General features: G+C 59.8%; 1 protein-coding gene across 2 annotated transcripts in view; it reads right to left on the minus strand.

Annotated features, from left to right (window-relative positions):
* Positions 1–4,029: 4,029 nt before the first annotated feature.
* pacs1b (phosphofurin acidic cluster sorting protein 1b) overlaps positions 4,030–18,477 on the minus strand; it is a 103,536-nt gene continuing 89,088 nt past the window's right edge. For both annotated transcript variants that reach the window (XM_087983556.1, XM_087983557.1), the window contains exons 20-24: positions 18,392–18,434; positions 14,691–14,835; positions 14,148–14,365; positions 7,644–7,766; positions 4,030–4,463 (exon numbers count right to left, since the gene is read on the minus strand). In XM_087983556.1, the coding sequence (XP_087839682.1) occupies positions 4,345–4,463; positions 7,644–7,766; positions 14,148–14,365; positions 14,691–14,835; positions 18,392–18,434 (648 nt within the window). In that variant the 3' untranslated portion in view covers positions 4,030–4,344. The remainder of the gene's footprint in view (positions 4,464–7,643; positions 7,767–14,147; positions 14,366–14,690; positions 14,836–18,391; positions 18,435–18,477) is intronic.

The following is an 18,477-nucleotide window of genomic DNA, read 5'->3' on the forward strand; positions in this document are numbered from 1 at the left end:
CTCAGAGCCAGGTCCCCCCCCCCCCCTGTACACTGCCTGGCTCGGGCCGGCTTGTTAAACTGCAGGAGGCCTCACTCAGCAGTTACTATTGCTTCTGCTATGTGTCAGGCATATAGTGAGGCACACAAGTGGGAGGGACTTCCCACAGGCAAATCCCATTCCCTGAAATTGTTGGAAGCTAAATTCCAGTCCTGTGAATGCAGTTCAGCTGGGTAGCTGGGAGTAAAACATAATGCTTACTATCAGATTCCTGACGAAGGGCTTTTGCCCGAAACGTCGATTTTACTGCTCCTCGGATGCTGCCTGCACTGCTGTGCTCTTCCAGCACCACTAATCCAGAATCTGGTTTCCAGCATCTGCAGTCATTGTTTTTACCTTCCTATCAGTCTGTTTGTTCACTTTCATCCCACCCAGACCAACTCCTACATTTGATTTAAAGGAACAATGTTTGGAAGGGAATTCCTGATATCGCAGAAACCCCAAGGGGGACACAGCAAGTTCTCGCTTTTACTTTAGCTGTCTTTAACCCCGGAGGCCAACCGCAGGCCTGACTGTGATCGGTTAAGTCAGCACAAGCCAGGTCAGGGGCCTGGGTCTTTCCTGCTCAGTGTATGTGGGGGAAAGGGCTCAGTATCACAGCGGGAGGGGGAGTTACAAACCTTGCTTGATGAGGAATGATCCTGAGGGTGATTGCATGGCACAGAGTAGCAAGATTCCAAAACAAAACCCAACTGCTCTCTCTCTCTCTCTCTCTCTCGTCAATATTATACATCAGCTTTATGGCACAAAAATAATACAAACACCTTCAAAATACAGACCAGGACAACATCACAATTTAAATCACAAACAGCACATGACATCAGGTATAGCAGGAATCAGACAGGAAGAATCTCACTGCACACAGGACTTGCTCCCATACACTTCCCACTACAGTTAGGTACAGAGTAAATATCTCTCCTCACCTGCCACAATCAAACACTCCCAGAACAGAGAGAGTAAAGCTCCCTCTACGCTGTCCCCCAATCAAACACTCCTCAGGACAGGGACAGCATGGGGTTAGTTAGAGAGTAAAGCTCCCTCTACACTGTCCCCCATCAAACACTCCCAGGACAGGGACAGCATGGGGTTAGATACAGAGTAAAGCTCCCTCTACACTGTCCCCCATCAAACACTCCCAGGGATGGGGACAGAAGGGATGGTAACACTATAATGCCAGACAGGGAGAGTTTCCAAGGTGTGGGGAAGCAGTGCACACCACCTCATCTTCTGCAGTGGGACCTCAGCATCTACAAGCCCTGCCTAACAGCTGTCAGACAAAGAGATTCCTGCAGATACCTATACACTCACACAGGACACAGAGTACAGAGCTCCCAGAAAGTGGGAAGGGAGAGGTCACAGCTGGCTTTGCTGTGGGGGTTAGAGTATTATCAGAGAGGGATGTCACAGACAGGCCAGTTACAGCACAGTGTCAGAGCTCAGTGAGGGGAGTCACAGACAGTAGGTGGGGAATCACATTGACTAGGAGGTCACAGGATGGTAACAGACTGGTGGTAACTGGGTGGTTACAGATTCGGTGTAACAGACTTGGTGGTAACTGGGTGGTTACAGATTCGGTGTAACAGACTTGGTGGTAACTGGGTGGGTACAGATTCGGTGTAACAGACTTGGTGGTAACTGGGTGGTTACAGATTCGGTGTAACAGACTTGGTGGTAACTGGGTGGGTACAGATTCGGTGTAACAGACTTGGTGGTAACTGGGTGGGTACAGATTCGGTGTAACAGACTGGAGGTAACTGGGTGGGTACAGATTCGGTGTAACAGACTGGAGGTAACTGGGTGGGTACAGATTCGGTGTAACAGACTTGGTGGTAACTGGGTGGTTACAGATTCGGTGTAACAGACTTGGTGGTAACTGGGTGGGTACAGATTCGGTGTAACAGACTTGGTGGTAACTGGGTGGGTACAGATTCGGTGTAACAGACTGGAGGTAACTGGGTGGGTACAGATTCGGTGTAACAGACTGGAGGTAACTGGGTGGGTACAGATTCGGTGTAACAGACTGGAGGTAACTGGGTGGGTACAGATTCGGTGTAACAGACTGGAGGTAACTGGGTGGGTACAGATTCGGTGTAACAGACTTGGTGGTAACAGGCTTGGAGGGGTAACAGACTGGGAGCTGTTACTCCCTGGGGTGTAACAGACTGGGGGTTTTACACACTGGTTGACAACAGATTGGGGAGTAATAGGCTAAGGGGTAACAGATAGGGGTAACAGACTGGGGGGGTGTTACTGCTTGGGAGAGTAACAGACTGGGGGGGGGTAACAGACTGGGGGAGCATAACAGTCTAGTCGATGACAGACTGGGTGGTGACAGACTGAGGGGATATCAGACTGGGCAGTTACAGACTGGGTGTTACACACTCTGGGGGGGGGGTTACAGACTGAGGGGGTTACAGACTGAGGGGGGTAACAGACTGAGAGGTAACTGGACAGTTACAGACTGGGGGGGGGGGTTACAGATTGGGGGAGTTACAGACTGGGAGGGGGTTACAGACTGGGAGGGAGGGTTACAGACTGGGGGAGTTACAGACTGGGAGGGGGTTACAGACTGGGAGGTGGTTACAGACTGGGGGGGGTTACAGACTGGGAGGGGGTTACAGACTGGGGGAGTTACAGACTGAGAGGGGGTTACAGACTGGGGGGGGGTCACAGACTGGGTGGGGGTTACAGACTGGGGGAGTTACAGACTGGGAGGGGGTTACAGACTGGGGGGGGGTCACAGACTGGGAGGTGGTTACAGACTGGGGGAGTTACAGACTGGGAGGGGGTTACAGACTGGGGAGTTACAGACTGGGAGGGGGTTACAGACTGGGGGGGGTTACAGACTGGGTGGGGGTTACAGACTGGGGGAGTTACAGACTGGGAGGGAGTTACAGACTGGGAGGGGGTTACAGACTGGGAGGGGGTTACAGACTGGGGGGGAGGTCACAGACTGGGAGGGGGTTACAGACTGGGGGAGTTACAGACTGGGAGGGGGTTACAGACTGGGGGGGTTACAGACTGGGGGGGTTACAGACTGGGGGGTCACAGACTGGGAGGGGGTTACAGACTGGGAGGGGGTTACAGACTGGGAGGGGGTTACAGACTGGGAGGGGTCACAGACTGAGAGGGGGTTACAGACTGGGGGGGAGGGTTACAGAATGGGAGGGGGTTACAGACTGGGGGGGAGGGTTACAGACTGGGAGGGGGTTACAGACTGGGGGAGTTACAGACTGGGGGAGTTACAGACTGGGAGGGAGGGTTACAGACTGGGAGGGGGTTACAGACTGGGAGGGGGTTACAGACTGGGGGGGAGGGTTACAGACTGGGAGGGGGTTACAGACTGGGAGGGGGGTTACAGACTGAGGGGTTACAGACTGGGAGGGAGGATTACAGACTGGGAGGGGGTTACAGACTGGGGGGTTACAGACTGGGAGGGGGTTACAGACTGGGAGGGAGGGTTACAGACTGGGAGGGGGTTACAGACTGGGAGGGGGTTACAGACTGGGAGGGAGGGTTACAGACTGGGAGGGGGTTACAGACTGGGAGGGGGTTACAGACTGGGAGTGGGTTACAGACTGAGGGGTTACAGACTGGTAGGGAGGATTACAGACTGGGAGGGGGTTACAGACTGGGGGGTTACAGACTGGGAGGGGGTTACAGACTGGGAGGGGGTTACAGACTGGGAGGGAGGGTTACAGACTGGGAGGGGGTTACAGACTGGGAGGGAGGGTTACAGACTGGGAGGGGGTTACAGACTGGGAGGGGGGTTACAGACTGAGGGGTTACAGACTGGGAGGGAGGATTACAGACTGGGAGGGGGTCACAGACTGGGGGGTTACAGACTGGGAGGGGGTTACAGACTGGGAGGGGGTTACAGACTGGGGGGTTACAGACTGGGGGGGTTACAGACTGGGGGGTTACAGACTGGGGGGGGTTACAGACTGGGAGGGGGTTACAGACTGGGAGGGGGTTACAGACTGGGGGGGTTACAGACTGGGGGGGGTTACAGACTGGGGGGGTTACAGACTGGGGGGGGTTACAGACTGGGGGGGAGGGTTACAGCCTAGCGGGTAACTGGATGGTTACAGACAGCAGACATAACTAAAGTTGAACTTTATGGAGAGGTTAACAGACAGGTTAAAAAGCTGTTGTTCACACAGCTTGCCTGTAATGCTGTTCCCTTTTTGAACACAGATGGTTTTGAATCTTGAACATTCCCATGATACATTCCAGTCAGGTATTCAGGCTCCGAGTGAGACTGCAGCTTGCCCTGATAGATGGTTTCGCTGCAGCGAGGCTGGTCTAACAACTGGCCTTATTGTATGAGAAGAGTCCGATTGGAAAATGCTTGACATGAGTAGGCCACTGTGCTGCCAGCTGGAAAAACTTCACATCGTTCCAATCGAGTCCATCAATAGAAACTGTAAGACACAAAACATCACCAGTAGGTCTCGCCCAGCCTCACCAATTCACCATGTTCACAGCAGCAGCACAAGTTAGGGACAGGCAACTGAGGTTAGATTTAAGGAGAGTGGGAAAGGAGGAGACGAGAGACAGACAGAGGGGTAGAGGGAGGGATCCCAGAGAACAGCGCACGCAATGGTGGAGCGACGGGAATGAGGGGAGGTGAGAGTGTGTGACAGAGATGGTGGGGTGGGGTGGGGGCGTGAGGTACAGGGGCTGAGAGAGGTTACAAAGATAGGTATGGGTACAGGGAGGGAAGGGGGTGACAGAGATAGGGAGGGGGTGTAGGGGCTGGAGGGGGTTACAGAGATAGGGAGGGGGTGTAGGGGCTGGAGGGGGTTACAGTGATAGGGCGGGGGGGTGGGGGCTGGAGGGGGTTACAGAGATAGGGAGGGGGTGTAGGGGCTGGTGGGAGTTACAGAGATAGGGAGGGGGTGTAGGGGCCGGAGGGGGTTACAGAGATAGGGAGGGGGTGTAGGGGCTGGAGGGGGTTACAGAGATAGGGAGGGGGTGTAGGGGCTGGAGGGGGTTACAGTGATAGGGAGGGGGTGTGGGGGCTGGAGGGGGTTACAGAGATAGGGAGGGGGTGTAGGGGCTGGTGGGAGTTACAGAGATAGGGAGGGGGTGTAGGGGCCGGAGGGGGTTACAGAGATAGGGAGGGGTGTAGGGGCTGGAGGGGGTTACATAGATAGGGAGGGGGTGTAGGGGCTGGTGGGAGTTACAGAGATAGGGAGGGGGTGTAGGGGCCGGAGGGGGTTACAGAGATAGGGAGGGGTGTAGGGGCTGGAGGGGGTTACATAGATAGGGAGGGGGTGTAGGGGCCGGAGGGGGTTACAGTGATAGGGAGGGGTGTAGGGGCCGGAGGGGTTTCAGAGATAGGGAGGGGTGTAGGGGCTGGAGGGGGTTACATAGATAGGGAGGGGGTGTAGGGGCTGGTGGGAGTTACAGAGATAGGGAGGGGGTGTAGGGGCTGGAGGGGGTGACAGAGATAGGGAGGGGGTGTAGGGGCTGGAGGGTGTTACAGAGATAGGGAGGGGGTGTAGGGGCTGGAGGGTGTTACAGAGATGGGGAGGGGGTGTAGGGGCTGGAATGGGTTACAGAGATAGGGAGGGGGTGTAGGGGCTGGAGGGGGTGACAGAGATAGGGAGGGGGTGTAGGGGCTGGAGGGGGTGACAGAGATAGGGAGGGGGTGTAGGGGCTGGAGGGTGTTACAGAGATAGGGAGGGGGTGTAGGGGCTGGAGGGTGTTACAGAGATGGGGAGGGGGTGTAGGGGCTGGTGGGAGTTACAGAGATAGGGAGGGAGTGTAGGGGCCGGAGGGGGTTACAGAGATAGGGAGGGGGTGTAGGGGCTGGAGGGGGTTACAGAGATAGGGAGGGGGTGTAGGGGCTGGGGGGGGTTACAGAGATAGGGAGGGAGTGTAGGAGCCGGAGGGGGTGACAGAGATAGGGAGGGGGTGTAGGGGCCGGAGGGGGTGACAGAGATAGGGAGGGGGTGTAAGGGGCTGGAGGGGGTGACAGAGGTAGGGAGGGGGTGTAGGGGCTGGAGGGGGTTACAGAGATAGGGAGGGGTGTAGGGGCTGGAGGGGGTGACAGAGGTAGGGAGGGGTGTAGGGGCTGGAGGGGGTGACAGAGATAGGGAGGGGGTGTAGGGGCTGGAGGGGGTTACAGAGATAGGGAGGGGGTGTAGGGGCTGGAGGGGGTTACAGAGATAGGGAGGGGGTGTAGGGGCTGGAGGGGGTTACAGAGATGGGGGGTGTGTAGGGCTGGAGGGGGTGACAGAGATAGGGAGGGAGTGTAGGGGCTGGAGGGGGTTACAGAGATAGGGAGGGGGTGTAGGGGCTGGAGGGGGTTACAGAGATAGGGAGGGGGTGTAGGGGCTGGGGGGGGTTACAGAGATAGGGAGGGAGTGTAGGAGCCGGAGGGGGTGACAGAGATAGGGAGGGGGTGTAGGGGCCGGAGGGGGTGACAGAGATAGGGAGGGGGTGTAAGGGGCTGGAGGGGGTAACAGAGATAGGGAGGGGGTGTAAGGGCTGGAGGGGGTGACAGAGGTAGGGAGGGGTGTAGGGGCTGGAGGGGTTGACAGAGATAGGGAGGGGGTGTAGGGGCTGGAGGGGGTGACAGAGATAGGGAGGGGGTGTAGGGGCCGGAGGGGGTGACAGAGATAGGGAGGGGGTGTAGGGGCAGGAGGGGGTTACAGAGATGGGGAGGGGGGTGTAGGGGCTGGAGGGGGTTACAGAGATAGGGAGGTGGTGTAGGGGGCTGGAGGGGGTTACAGAGATAGGGAGGGGGTGACAGAGATAGGGAGGGGGTGTAGGGGCCGGAGGGGGTGACAGAGATAGGGAGGGGGTGTAAGGGTCGGAGGGGGTTACAGAGATAGGGAGGGGGTGTAGGGGCAGGAGGGGGTTACAGAGATGGGGAGGGGGGTGTAGGGGCTGGTGGGGGTTACAGAGATGGGGAGAGGGTGTAGGGGCTGGAGGGGGTTACAGAGATGGGGAGGGGGTGTAGAGGCTGGAGGGGGTGACAGAGATAGGGAGGGGGTGTCGGGGCAAGAGGGGGTTACAGAGATAGGGAGGGGGTGTAGGGACTGGTGGGAATTACAGAGATAGGGAGGGGGTGTAGGGAGTGGTGGGGGTTACAGAGATAGGGAGGGGGTGTAGGGGCTGATGGGGGTTACAGAGATGGGGAGGGGGTGTAGGGGCTGGTGGGGGTTACAGAGATAGGGAGGGGGTGTAGGGGCTGGAGGTGGTTACAGAGATAGGGAGGGGGTGTAGGGGCTGGAGGGGGTTACAGAGATAGGGAGGGGGTGTAGGGGCTGGAGGGGGGTGACAGAGATGGGGAGGGGGTGTAGGGACTGGTGGGAATTACAGAGATAGGGAGGGGGTGTAGGGAGTGGTGGGGGTTACAGAGATAGGGAGGGGGTGTAGGGACTGGTGGGGGTTACAGAGATAGGGAGCGGGTGTACGGACTGGTGGGAGTTACAGAGATAGGGAGGGGGTGTAGGGGCCGGAGGGGGTTACAGAGATAGGGAGGGGATGTAGGGACTCGAGGGGCTGACAGAGTTGTGCTGTCCACCGCAGTCCCCCCACCCAGGGTGAATAGCCCACCGTATGCGGTGTATGGGTGACGTGGAGCTGACCTTTCAGCATGCTGTGATGCTGCTGTTTTGCTGAGCAGATTAACCGACTGATCCCCTCAATGACCTGACTCTTTGAATCCAGCTCCTTTTCCTTCGGTCTCTTGCTCAAGAATATCGTTGGCACTGAAGGGACAAGGAGGTTCACCCAGTAATCAGGCAGCAGCAGAGACCCTCACCCTCGCAGAGGGGGAACTCCCTCTGTCCCTCCCAGTAATCAGGCAGCAGCAGAGACCCTCACCCTCGCAGAGGGGGAACTCCCTCTGTCCCTCTGTCCCTCCCAGTAATCAGGCAGCAGCAGAGACCCTCACCCTCGCAGAGGGGGAACTCCCTCTGTCCCTCCCAGTAATCAGGCAGCAGCAGAGACCCTCACCCTCGCAGAGGGGGAACTCCCTCTGTCCCTCCCAGTAATCAGGCAGCAGCAGAGACCCTCACCCTCGCAGAGGGGGAACTCCCTCTGTCCCTCACCCAGTCCCTCCCAGTAATCAGGCAGCAGCAGAGACCCTCACCCTCGCAGAGGGGGAACTCCCTCTGTCCCTCACCCAGTCCCTCCCAGTAATCAGGCAGCAGCAGAGACCCTCACCCTCGCAGAGGGGGAACTCCCTCTGTCCCTCATCCAGTCCCTCCCAGTAATCAGGCAGCAGCAGAGACCCTCACCCTCACAGAGGGGGAACTCCCTCTGTCCCTCCCAGTAATCAGGCAGCAGCAGAGACCCTCACCCTCGCAGAGGGGGAACTCCCTCTGTCCCTCCCAGTAATCAGGCAGCAGCAGAGACCCTCACCCTCGCAGAGGGGGAACTCCCTCTGTCTCTCCCAGTAATCAGGCAGCAGCAGAGACCCTCACCCTCGCAGAGGGGGAACTCCCTCTGTCCCTCACCCAGTCCCTCCCAGTAATCAGGCAGCAGCAGAGACCCTCACCCTCGCAGAGGGGGAACTCCCTCTGTCCCTCCCAGTAATCAGGCAGCAGCAGAGACCCTCACCCTCGCAGAGGGGGAACTCCCTCTGTCCCTCCCAGTAATCAGGCAGCAGCAGAGACCGTCACCCTCGCAGAGGGGGAACTCCCTCTGTCCCTCACCCAGTCCCTCCCAGTAATCAGGCAGCAGCAGAGACCCTCACCCTCGCAGAGGGGGAACTCCCTCTGTTCCTCACCCAGTCCCTTCCAGTAATCAGGCAGCAGCAGAGACCCTCACCCTCGCAGAGGGGGAACTCCCTCTGTCCCTCACCCAGTCCCTCCCAGTAATCAGGCAGCAGCAGAGACCCTCACCCTCGCAGAGGGGGAACTCCCTCTGTCCCTCCCAGTAATCAGGCAGCAGCAGAGACCCTCACCCTCGCAGAGGGGGAACTCCCTCTGTCCCTCACCCAGTCCCTCCCAGTAATCAGGCAGCAGCAAAGACCCTCACCCTCGCAGAGGGGGAACTCCCTCTGTCCCTCACCCAGTCCCTCCCAGTAATCAGGCAGCAGCAGAGACCCTCACCCTCACAGAGGGGGAACTCCCTCTGTCCCTCACCCAGTCCCTCCCAGTAATCAGGCAGCAGCAGAGACCCTCACCCTCGCAGAGGGGGAACTCCCTCTGTCCCTCACCCAGTCCCTCCCAGTAATCAGGCAGCAGCAGAGACCCTCACCCTCGCAGAGGGGGAACTCCCTCTGTCCCTCCCAGTAATCAGGCAGCAGCAGAGACCCTCACCCTCGCAGAGGGGGAACTCCCTCTGTCCCTCACCCAGTCCCTCCCAGTAATCAGGCAGCAGCAGAGACCCTCACCCTCACAGAGGGGGAACTCCCTCTGTCCCTCACCCAGTACCTCCTCACCCAGTACCTCCCTCAACCAGTACCTCCCTCTGTCCCTCACCCAGTACCTCCCTCACCGAGCACCTCCCTCACCCAGTCCCTCCCTCACCCAGTACCTCCCTCATCCAGTACCACCCTCACCCAGTACCACCCTCACCCAGCACCTCCCTCTTTCCCTCACCCAGCACCTCCCTCTGTTCCTCACACAGCACCCCCCTCACCCAGTCCCTCCTCACCCAGTCCCTCCGCACCCAGTACCTCCCTCACCCAGCACCTCCCTCACCCAGCACCTCCCTCACCCAGTACCTCCCTCACCCAGTCCCTCCGCACCCAGTACCACCCTCACCCAGCACCTCCCTCTTTCCCTCACCCAGCACCTCCCTCTGTTCCTCACACAGCACCTCCCTCACCCAGTCCCTCCTCACCCAGTCCCTCCGCACCCAGTACCTCCCTCACCCAGCACCTCCCTCACCCAGTACCTCCCTCACCCAGCACCTCCCTCACCCAGTACCTCCCTCACCCAGTACCTCCCTCACCCAGTCCCTCCGCACCCAGTACCTCCCTCACCCAGCACCTCCCTCACCCAGTACCTCCCTCTGTTCCTCACCCAGCCACTCCCTCACCCAGTCACTCCCTCAATCCCTCACCCAGCCACTCCCTCACCCAGTCACTCCCTCAATCCCTCACCCAGCCACTCCCTCACCCAGTCACTCCCTCAATCCCTCACCCAGCCACTCCCTCACCCAGTCCCTCCCTCAATCCCTCACCCAGTCCCTCCCTCACCCAGTACCTCCCTCTGTTCCTCACCCAGCCACTCCCTCACCCAGTACCTTCCTCTGTTACTCACCCAGTACCTCCCTCACCCAGTACCTCCCTCACCCAGTCCCTCCCTCACCCAGTACCTTCCTCTGTTACTCACCCAGTACCTCCCTCACCCAGTACCTCCCTCACCCAGTACCTCCCTCAATCCCTCACCCAGTACCTCCCTCACCCAGTACCTCCCTCAATCCCTCACCCAGTACCTCCCTCTGTTCCTCACCCAGCCACTCCCTCACCCAGTCCCTCCCTCACCCAGTACCTTCCTCTGTTACTCACCCAGTACCTCCCTCACCCAGTCCCTCCCTCTGTCCCTCACCCAGTACCTCCCTCAATCCTCACCCAGTACCTCCCTCACCCAGTACCTCCCTCAATCACTCACCCAGTACTTCCCTCACTGCACCCACCCCCACTGACCCCACTCACTCCAATTCCCTCTTTGATGCCCCTCACTGACCCCCCCTCACTCCGACCCTGCCCTTACTCCGACCACCTCAGTGACCCTCCCCTCACTGACCCTCCCCTCACTTACCCTCCCCTCACTTACCCTCCCTCACTCTGACCCTTCCCTCACTGACCCTCCCTCACTCTGTCCCCCTCACTGACCCTCCCTCACTCCAATCCTCCCCTCACTGACCTTCCCTCACTGACCCTGCCCTCACTCTGACCCTCCCACTGACTCTCCCTCACTCTGACTCCCCTCACTGACCCTCCCCTCACTCTGACTCCCCTCACTGACCCTGCCCTCACTCTGACCCTCCCACTGACTCTCCCTCACTCTGACCCTCCTCTCACTGACCTCCCTCACACTGACCCTCCCTCACTCTGACCTTCCCTCACTGACCCTCCCTCACTCTGACTCCCCTCACTGACCCTCCCCTCACTCTGACTCCCCTCACTGACCCTCCCCTCACTCTGACTCCCCTCACTGACCCTCCCTCACTCTGACCCCTCCCTCACTCTGACCCCTCTCACTGACCCTCCCTCACTCTGACCCTCCCCCCCCAGAGCTCTGCCCACACTGACCCTCCCTCACTGACCCTCCCTCACTCTGACTCCCCACACTGACCCTCCCTCACTCTGACCCTCCCTCACTCTGACTCCCCTCACTTACCCTCCCTCACTCTGACTCCTCCCTCACTCTGACTCCCCTCACTGACCCTCCCCTCACTCTGACCCCTCTCACTGACCCTCCCTCACTCTGACCCTCCCCCCCCAGAGCTCTGCCCACACTGACCCGCCCTCACTCTGACCCCCTCCCCTGGAGACCTGCCCAAACTGACCCTCCCTCACTCTGACCCCCCCTCACTGACCCCCCCTTACTGACCGTCCCCTCACTGACCCTCCCCTCACTGACCCTCCCTCACTCTGACCCTCCCCTCTCTGACCCTCCCCCACTCTGACCCCCCATTCACTGACCCTCCCTCACTCTGACCCGCCCCTCACTGACACCCCTCACTGACCCTCCCTCACTCTGACCCCCTCCCCTGGAGACCTGCCCAAACTGACCCTCCCTCACTCTGACCCCCCCTCACTGACCCCCCTCACTGACCCTCCCTCAGTCTGACCCCCCTCACTGACCCCCCTCACTGACCCTCCCTCACTCTGACCCCCCTCACTGACCCCCCTCACTGACCCTCTCCTCACTGACCCCCCTCACTAACCCCCCACACTGACCCTCCCTCAGTCTGACCCCCCCTCACTGACCCTCCCTCACTCTGACCCCCCTCACTGACCCCCCTCACTGACCCTCTCTCACTCAGACCCCCCCCCTCATTGGAGCCCTGCCCACAGTGACCCACCCTCACTCTGACATGCTCCTCACTGACCCTCCCTCACTCTGACCCTCCCTCACTGACCCTCCATCTCTCTGACCCTCCCTCCCTCTGACCCCTCCCTTACTCTGACCCTCCCACACTCTGACACACCCTCTCTCTGACCCTCCCCTCACTGACACTCCCTCATTCTGACTATCCCCTCATTTACCCTCCCTCACTCTGAACCCCCTCACTGACCCTCCCTCACTCTGACACTCCCTCTCTGACCCTCCCTCACTCTGACCCTCCCTCACTCTGACCCTCCCTCACTCTGACCCTCCCCTCAGTGACCCCCCTCACTCTGACCCTCCCTCACTCTGACCCTCCCTCACTCTGACCCCCCTCACTGACCCTACCACACTCTGACCCTCCCTCACTGACCCTCCTCTCACTGACCCTCCCCTCACTGACCCTCCCTCACTCTGATCTCTCCTTATTCTGACCCTCCCTCACTCTGACCCTCCCCTCACTGACCCTCCCTCACTCTGACCACCGCCCTCACTGGAGCCCTGCCCACACTGACCCTCCCTCACTGACCCTCCCTCACTCTGACCCTCCCTCACTGACCCCCCTCACTGACCCTCCCTCACTCTGACCTTCCTTCACTGACACCCTCCCTCACTGACACCCTCCCTCACTGACACCCTCACTGACCCTCCCCTCACTGACCCTCCCTCACTCTGATCTCTCCCTATTCTGACCCTCCTCACTCTGACCCTCCCTCACTCTGACCACCCACCTCACTGGAGCCCTGCCCACACTGACCCTCCCTCACTCTGACCCTCCCTCACTGACCCTCCCTCACTCTGACCCTCCCTCACTGACCCCCCTCACTGACCCTCCCTCACTCTGACCCTCCCCTCACTGACCCTCCCTCACTGACCCTCCCTCACTCTGACCCCCCCTCACTGGAGCCCTGCCCACACTGACCTCCCTCACTCTGACCCTCCCTCACTCTGACCCTCCCTCACTGACCCCCCTCACTCTGATCCTCCCTCACTCTGACCCTCCCTCACTATGACCTTCCTTCACTGACACCCTCCCTCACTGACCCTCCCTCACTCTGACCCTCCCTCATACTGACCCTCCCACACACTGACCCTCCCTCACTGACACCCCTCTCTGACCCTCCCTCACTCTGACCCGCCCTCACTCTGACCCGCCCTCACTCTGACCCGCCCTCACTCTGACCCGCCCTCCCACACTCTGACCCTCCCACACTCTGACCCTCCCTCACTGACCCTCCCTCACTCTGACCCTCCCTCACTGACCCCCCTCAGTGACCCTCCCTCACTCTGACCCTCCCTCACTGACCCTCCCCTCACTCTGACCCTCCCCTCACTGACCCTCCCTCACTGACCCTCCCCTCACTGACCCTCCCCTCACTGACCCTCCCCTCACTGACCCTCCCTCACTGACCCTCCCCTCACTGACCCTCCCCTCACTGACCCTCCCTCACTGACCCTCCCCTCACTGACCCTCCCTCACTCTGACCCCTCGCTCACTCTGACCCCTCCCTCATTCTGACCCCTCCCTCACTCTGACTCTCCCTCACTGACCCTCCCTCACTGACCCTCCCCTCACTGACCCTCCCTCACTCTGACCCTCCCTCAATCTGACCCCCCTCACTGACCCTACCACACTCTGACCCACCTCACTGACCCTCCCTCACTCTGACCCCTCCCTCACTCTGACCCCTCCCTCACTCTGACCCCCCCCTCAGTGGAGCCCTGCCCACACTGACCCTCCCTCACTCTGACCCCTCCCTCACTCTGACTCTCCCTCACTGACCCCCCTCACTGACCCTCCCTCACTGACCCTCCCCTCACTGACCCTCCCTCACTCTGACCCTCCCTCAATCTGACCCCCTCACTGACCCTACCACACTCTGACCCCCCTCACTGACCCTCCCTCACTCTGACCCCTCCCTCACTCTGACCCCTCCCTCACTCTGACCCCCCCCCCTCAGTGGAGCCCTGCCCACACTGACCCTCCCTCACTCTGACCCTCCCTCACTGACCCCCCTCACTGACCCTCCCTCACTCTGACCCCCCCCTCAGTGGAGCCCTGCCCCTCCCCCCCCCCCTCACCTTTCTTGTTCTTCTCCTTGGTGACCACGGTCATGGACATGGTGATGGAGGGGCTGAGCTCCCCCCCGTTGGGTAGGCGGCTGACCTGAACCGAGCGGAAGGCGCTTTTCAATGTATTCTTCACGTTGACGTCGCGTTTCTCTCCCTCCTTCCTCCTGTCAGCCGAGTGGGAGAGCCAGTAATCGACCTGGAGGCCCATCGCCTCACCCGCACCCGCACTGCAACAGGACAGGGTCTCAGTCAGTCATAGAGCTGTACAGCACGGAAACAAATCCTTCGGCCCAGGTCATCAATCCCTACCATGTATCCTAACCTAACCTGGTCCTGTTTACTAGCACATATCCACATCTCCCTCTAAACCCTTCCTATCCTGATGCCTTTTAACAGACCCTCCTGACTGGATGTTCAGACTGACTGCTCCTGACAACATAGACAGCTCAGTCTTCCCTCGACCCCTGGACCCCCCTCCCCCTCTACCCCAGGTGGCTCCACAAGCTCCCCATAAACGTTCCCAACCCCGTCCACACTGCCTCTTCCACTCACCTTGCTGCGGAGAGGTTCCCGCTCATGGAGGGGGACGACGGGGGTGTAGACGATACCTCCTTCACCAGCGCCGAGCTCGAGCTGTGAGGGGGGGATGTAGATGGGGCACAGCTCACCGTCGTCACAGGGTCCTCCGGCTCTGGCCCTGCAACAGCACCACAGGCAATCAGACCCACACACACACACATACACATACACACACACACCCTGGGGCTGTCTGTCATTCCCCTGGGACTGTCTGTCATTCCCCTGGGGCTGTCTGTCATTCCCCTGTACCCTGGGGCTGTCTGTCATTCCCCTGGGGCTGTCTGTCATTCCCCTGTACCCTGGGGGTGTCTGTCATTCCCCTGGGGGTGTCTGTCATTCCCCTGGGGCTGTCTGTCATTCCCCTGTACCCTGGGGCTGTCTGTCATTCCCCTGGGGCTGTCTGTCATTCCCCTGTACCCTGGGGGTGTCTGTCATTCCCCTGGGGCTGTCTGTCATTCCCCTGTACCCTGGGGGTGTCTGTCATTCCCCTGGGGCTGTCTGTCATTCCCCTGGGACTGTCTGTCATTCCCCTGTACCCTGGGGCTGTCTGTCATTCCCCTGGGGCTGTCTGTCATTCCCCTGTACCCTGGGGGTGTCTGTCATTCCCCTGGGGGTGTCTGTCATTCCCCTGGGGCTGTCTGTCATTCCCCTGTACCCTGGGGCTGTCTGTCATTCCCCTGGGGCTGTCTGTCATTCCCCTGTACCCTGGGGGTGTCTGTCATTCCCCTGGGGCTGTCTGTCATTCCCCTGTACCCTGGGGGTGTCTGTCATTCCCCTGGGGCTGTCTGTCATTCCCCTGGGGCTGTCTGTCATTCCCCTGTACCCTGGGGCTGTCTGTCATTCCCCTGGGGCTGTCTGTCATTCCCCTGTACCCTGGGGCTGTCTGTCATTCCCCTGTACCCTGGGGCTGTCTGTCATTCCCCTGGGGCTGTCTGTCATTCCCCTGTACCCTGGGGCTGTCTGTCATTCCCCTGTACCCTGGGGCTGTCTGTCATTCCCCTGGGACTGTCTGTCATTCCCCTGTACCCTGGGGCTGTCTGTCATTCCCCTGGGGCTGTCTGTCATTCCCCTGTACCCTGGGGGTGTCTGTCATTCCCCTGGGGGTGTCTGTCATTCCCCTGGGGCTGTCTGTCATTCCCCTGTACCCTGGGGCTGTCTGTCATTCCCCTGGGGCTGTCTGTCATTCCCCTGTACCCTGGGGGTGTCTGTCATTCCCCTGGGGCTGTCTGTCATTCCCCTGTACCCTGGGGGTGTCTGTCATTCCCCTGGGGCTGTCTGTCATTCCCCTGTACCCTGGGGCTGTCTGTCATTCCCCTGGGGCTGTCTGTCATTCCCCTGTACCCTGGGGCTGTCTGTCATTCCCCTGTACCCTGGGGCTGTCTGTCATTCCCCTGGGGCTGTCTGTCATTCCCCTGTACCCTGGGGCTGTCTGTCATTCCCCTGTACCCTGGGGCTGTCTGTCATTCCCCTGGGGGTGTCTGTCATTCCCCTGTACCCTGGGGCTGTCTGTCATTCCCCTGGGGCTGTCTGTCATTCCCCTGTACCCTGGGGGTGTCTGTCATTCCCCTGGGGCTGTCTGTCATTCCCCTGTACCCTGGGACTGTCTGTCATTCCCCTGTACCCTGGGACTGTCTGTCATTCCCCTGTACCCTGGGGCTGTCTGTCATTCCCCTGGGGCTGTCTGTCATTCCCCTGTACCCTGGGGCTGTCTGTCATTCCCCTGTACCCTGGGGCTGTCTGTCATTCCCCTGGGGGTGTCTGTCATTCCCCTGTACCCTGGGGGTGTCTGTCATTCCCCTGGGGGTGTCTGTCATTCCCCTGGGGCTGTCTGTCATTCCCCTGTACCCTGGGGCTGTCTGTCATTCCCCTGGGGCTGTCTGTCATTCCCCTGTACCCTGGGGCTGTCTGTCATTCCCCTGGGGCTGTCTGTCATTCCCCTGTACCCTGGGGCTGTCTGTCATTCCCCTGTACCCTGGGGCTGTCTGTCATTCCCCTGGGGCTGTCTGTCATTCCCCTGTACCCTGGGGCTGTCTGTCATTCCCCTGTACCCTGGGGCTGTCTGTCATTCCCCTGGGGGTGTCTGTCATTCCCCTGTACCCTGGGACTGTCTGTCATTCCCCTGTACCCTGGGGCTGTCTGTCATTCCCCTGTACCCTGGGGCTGTCTGTCATTCCCCTGGGGCTGTCTGTCATTCCCCTGTACCCTGGGGCTGTCTGTCATTCCCCTGTACCCTGGGGCTGTCTGTCATTCCCCTGGGGCTGTCTGTCATTCCCCTGTACCCTGGGGCTGTCTGTCATTCCCCTGGGGGTGTCTGTCATTCCCCTGTACCCTGGGGCTGTCTGTCATTCCCCTGGGGCTGTCTGTCATTCCCCTGTACCCTGGGGCTGTCTGTCATTCCCCTGTACCCTGGGGCTGTCTGTCATTCCCCTGGGGGTGTCTGTCATTCCCCTGTACCCTGGGGGTGTCTGTCATTCCCCTGGGGCTGTCTGTCATTCCCCTGTACCCTGGGGCTGTCTGTCATTCCCCTGGGGCTGTCTGTCATTCCCCTGTACCCTGGGGCTGTCTGTCATTCCCCTGGGGCTGTCTGTCATTCCCCTGTACCCTGGGGCTGTCTGTCATTCCCCTGGGGCTGTCTGTCATTCCCCTGTACCCTGGGGCTGTCTGTCATTCCCCTGTACCCTGGGGCTGTCTGTCATTCCCCTGGGGGTGTCTGTCATTCCCCTGTACCCTGGGACTGTCTGTCATTCCCCTGTACCCTGGGGCTGTCTGTCATTCCCCTGTACCCTGGGGCTGTCTGTCATTCCCCTGGGGCTGTCTGTCATTCCCCTGTACCCTGGGGCTGTCTGTCATTCCCCTGTACCCTGGGGCTGTCTGTCATTCCCCTGGGGCTGTCTGTCATTCCCCTGTACCCTGGGGCTGTCTGTCATTCCCCTGGGGGTGTCTGTCATTCCCCTGTACCCTGGGGCTGTCTGTCATTCCCCTGGGGCTGTCTGTCATTCCCCTGTACCCTGGGGCTGTCTGTCATTCCCCTGTACCCTGGGGCTGTCTGTCATTCCCCTGGGGGTGTCTGTCATTCCCCTGTACCCTGGGGCTGTCTGTCATTCCCCTGTACCCTGGTGGTGTCTGTCATTCTCCTGTACCCTGGGGCTGTCTGTCATTCCCCTGTACCTTGGGGATTCCTGTCACTAACCCCCCCCCCCCCACTTGGGGGGTGTTGTGTAATTTCCCCCAACCCCTGGGGTCTTTGTCACCCCCCCCCCCCTCCCCACCAACCCCAACAGAACTCTACTACAATACCTGGATTAACCCTGAACACTCATCTTTCTCCGGATTCCCGCCCTCTCTGCATTCCACACTCTCTCCAATTCTTACCCTGGCCTCTCCATGACCTATGACCTACCTCCCCACGACCCTTACCGTCTCCATGTTCTCGCCCTCTCCATGACTCTCAGCCCCTCCGTCTCCCTTGCCTTGTCTATGACCCTCACCCTCTGGGTCACTCCCTGACACCCAGTCTGTGTCGGAGGGACCTGTGTTTTCTCCCTCTGTCTGATACTTACAGAGGGAACCAGGAGGGCAGGGGGGGATGAGGGCAGTCAGTTTGAGGTGGGTCAGGGCCTGAGACACTCTACCCCAGGAGGATGAGGCTGGTGTCAGTGCAATGAAACTCTTACCTGCTGGAGATGGACATGGTTCAATAATGCCAACTTTCACCACCTGGAGAACAAAACAAGTCACACTTTAGAGCTCTGTGTCCCAG

This window comes from Chiloscyllium plagiosum, unplaced genomic scaffold, assembly GCF_037043375.1.
Source record: "Chiloscyllium plagiosum isolate Xiang-an unplaced genomic scaffold, Cpla_swu_hap1 HiC_scaffold_46, whole genome shotgun sequence".
NCBI lineage: Eukaryota > Metazoa > Chordata > Chondrichthyes > Orectolobiformes > Hemiscylliidae > Chiloscyllium > Chiloscyllium plagiosum.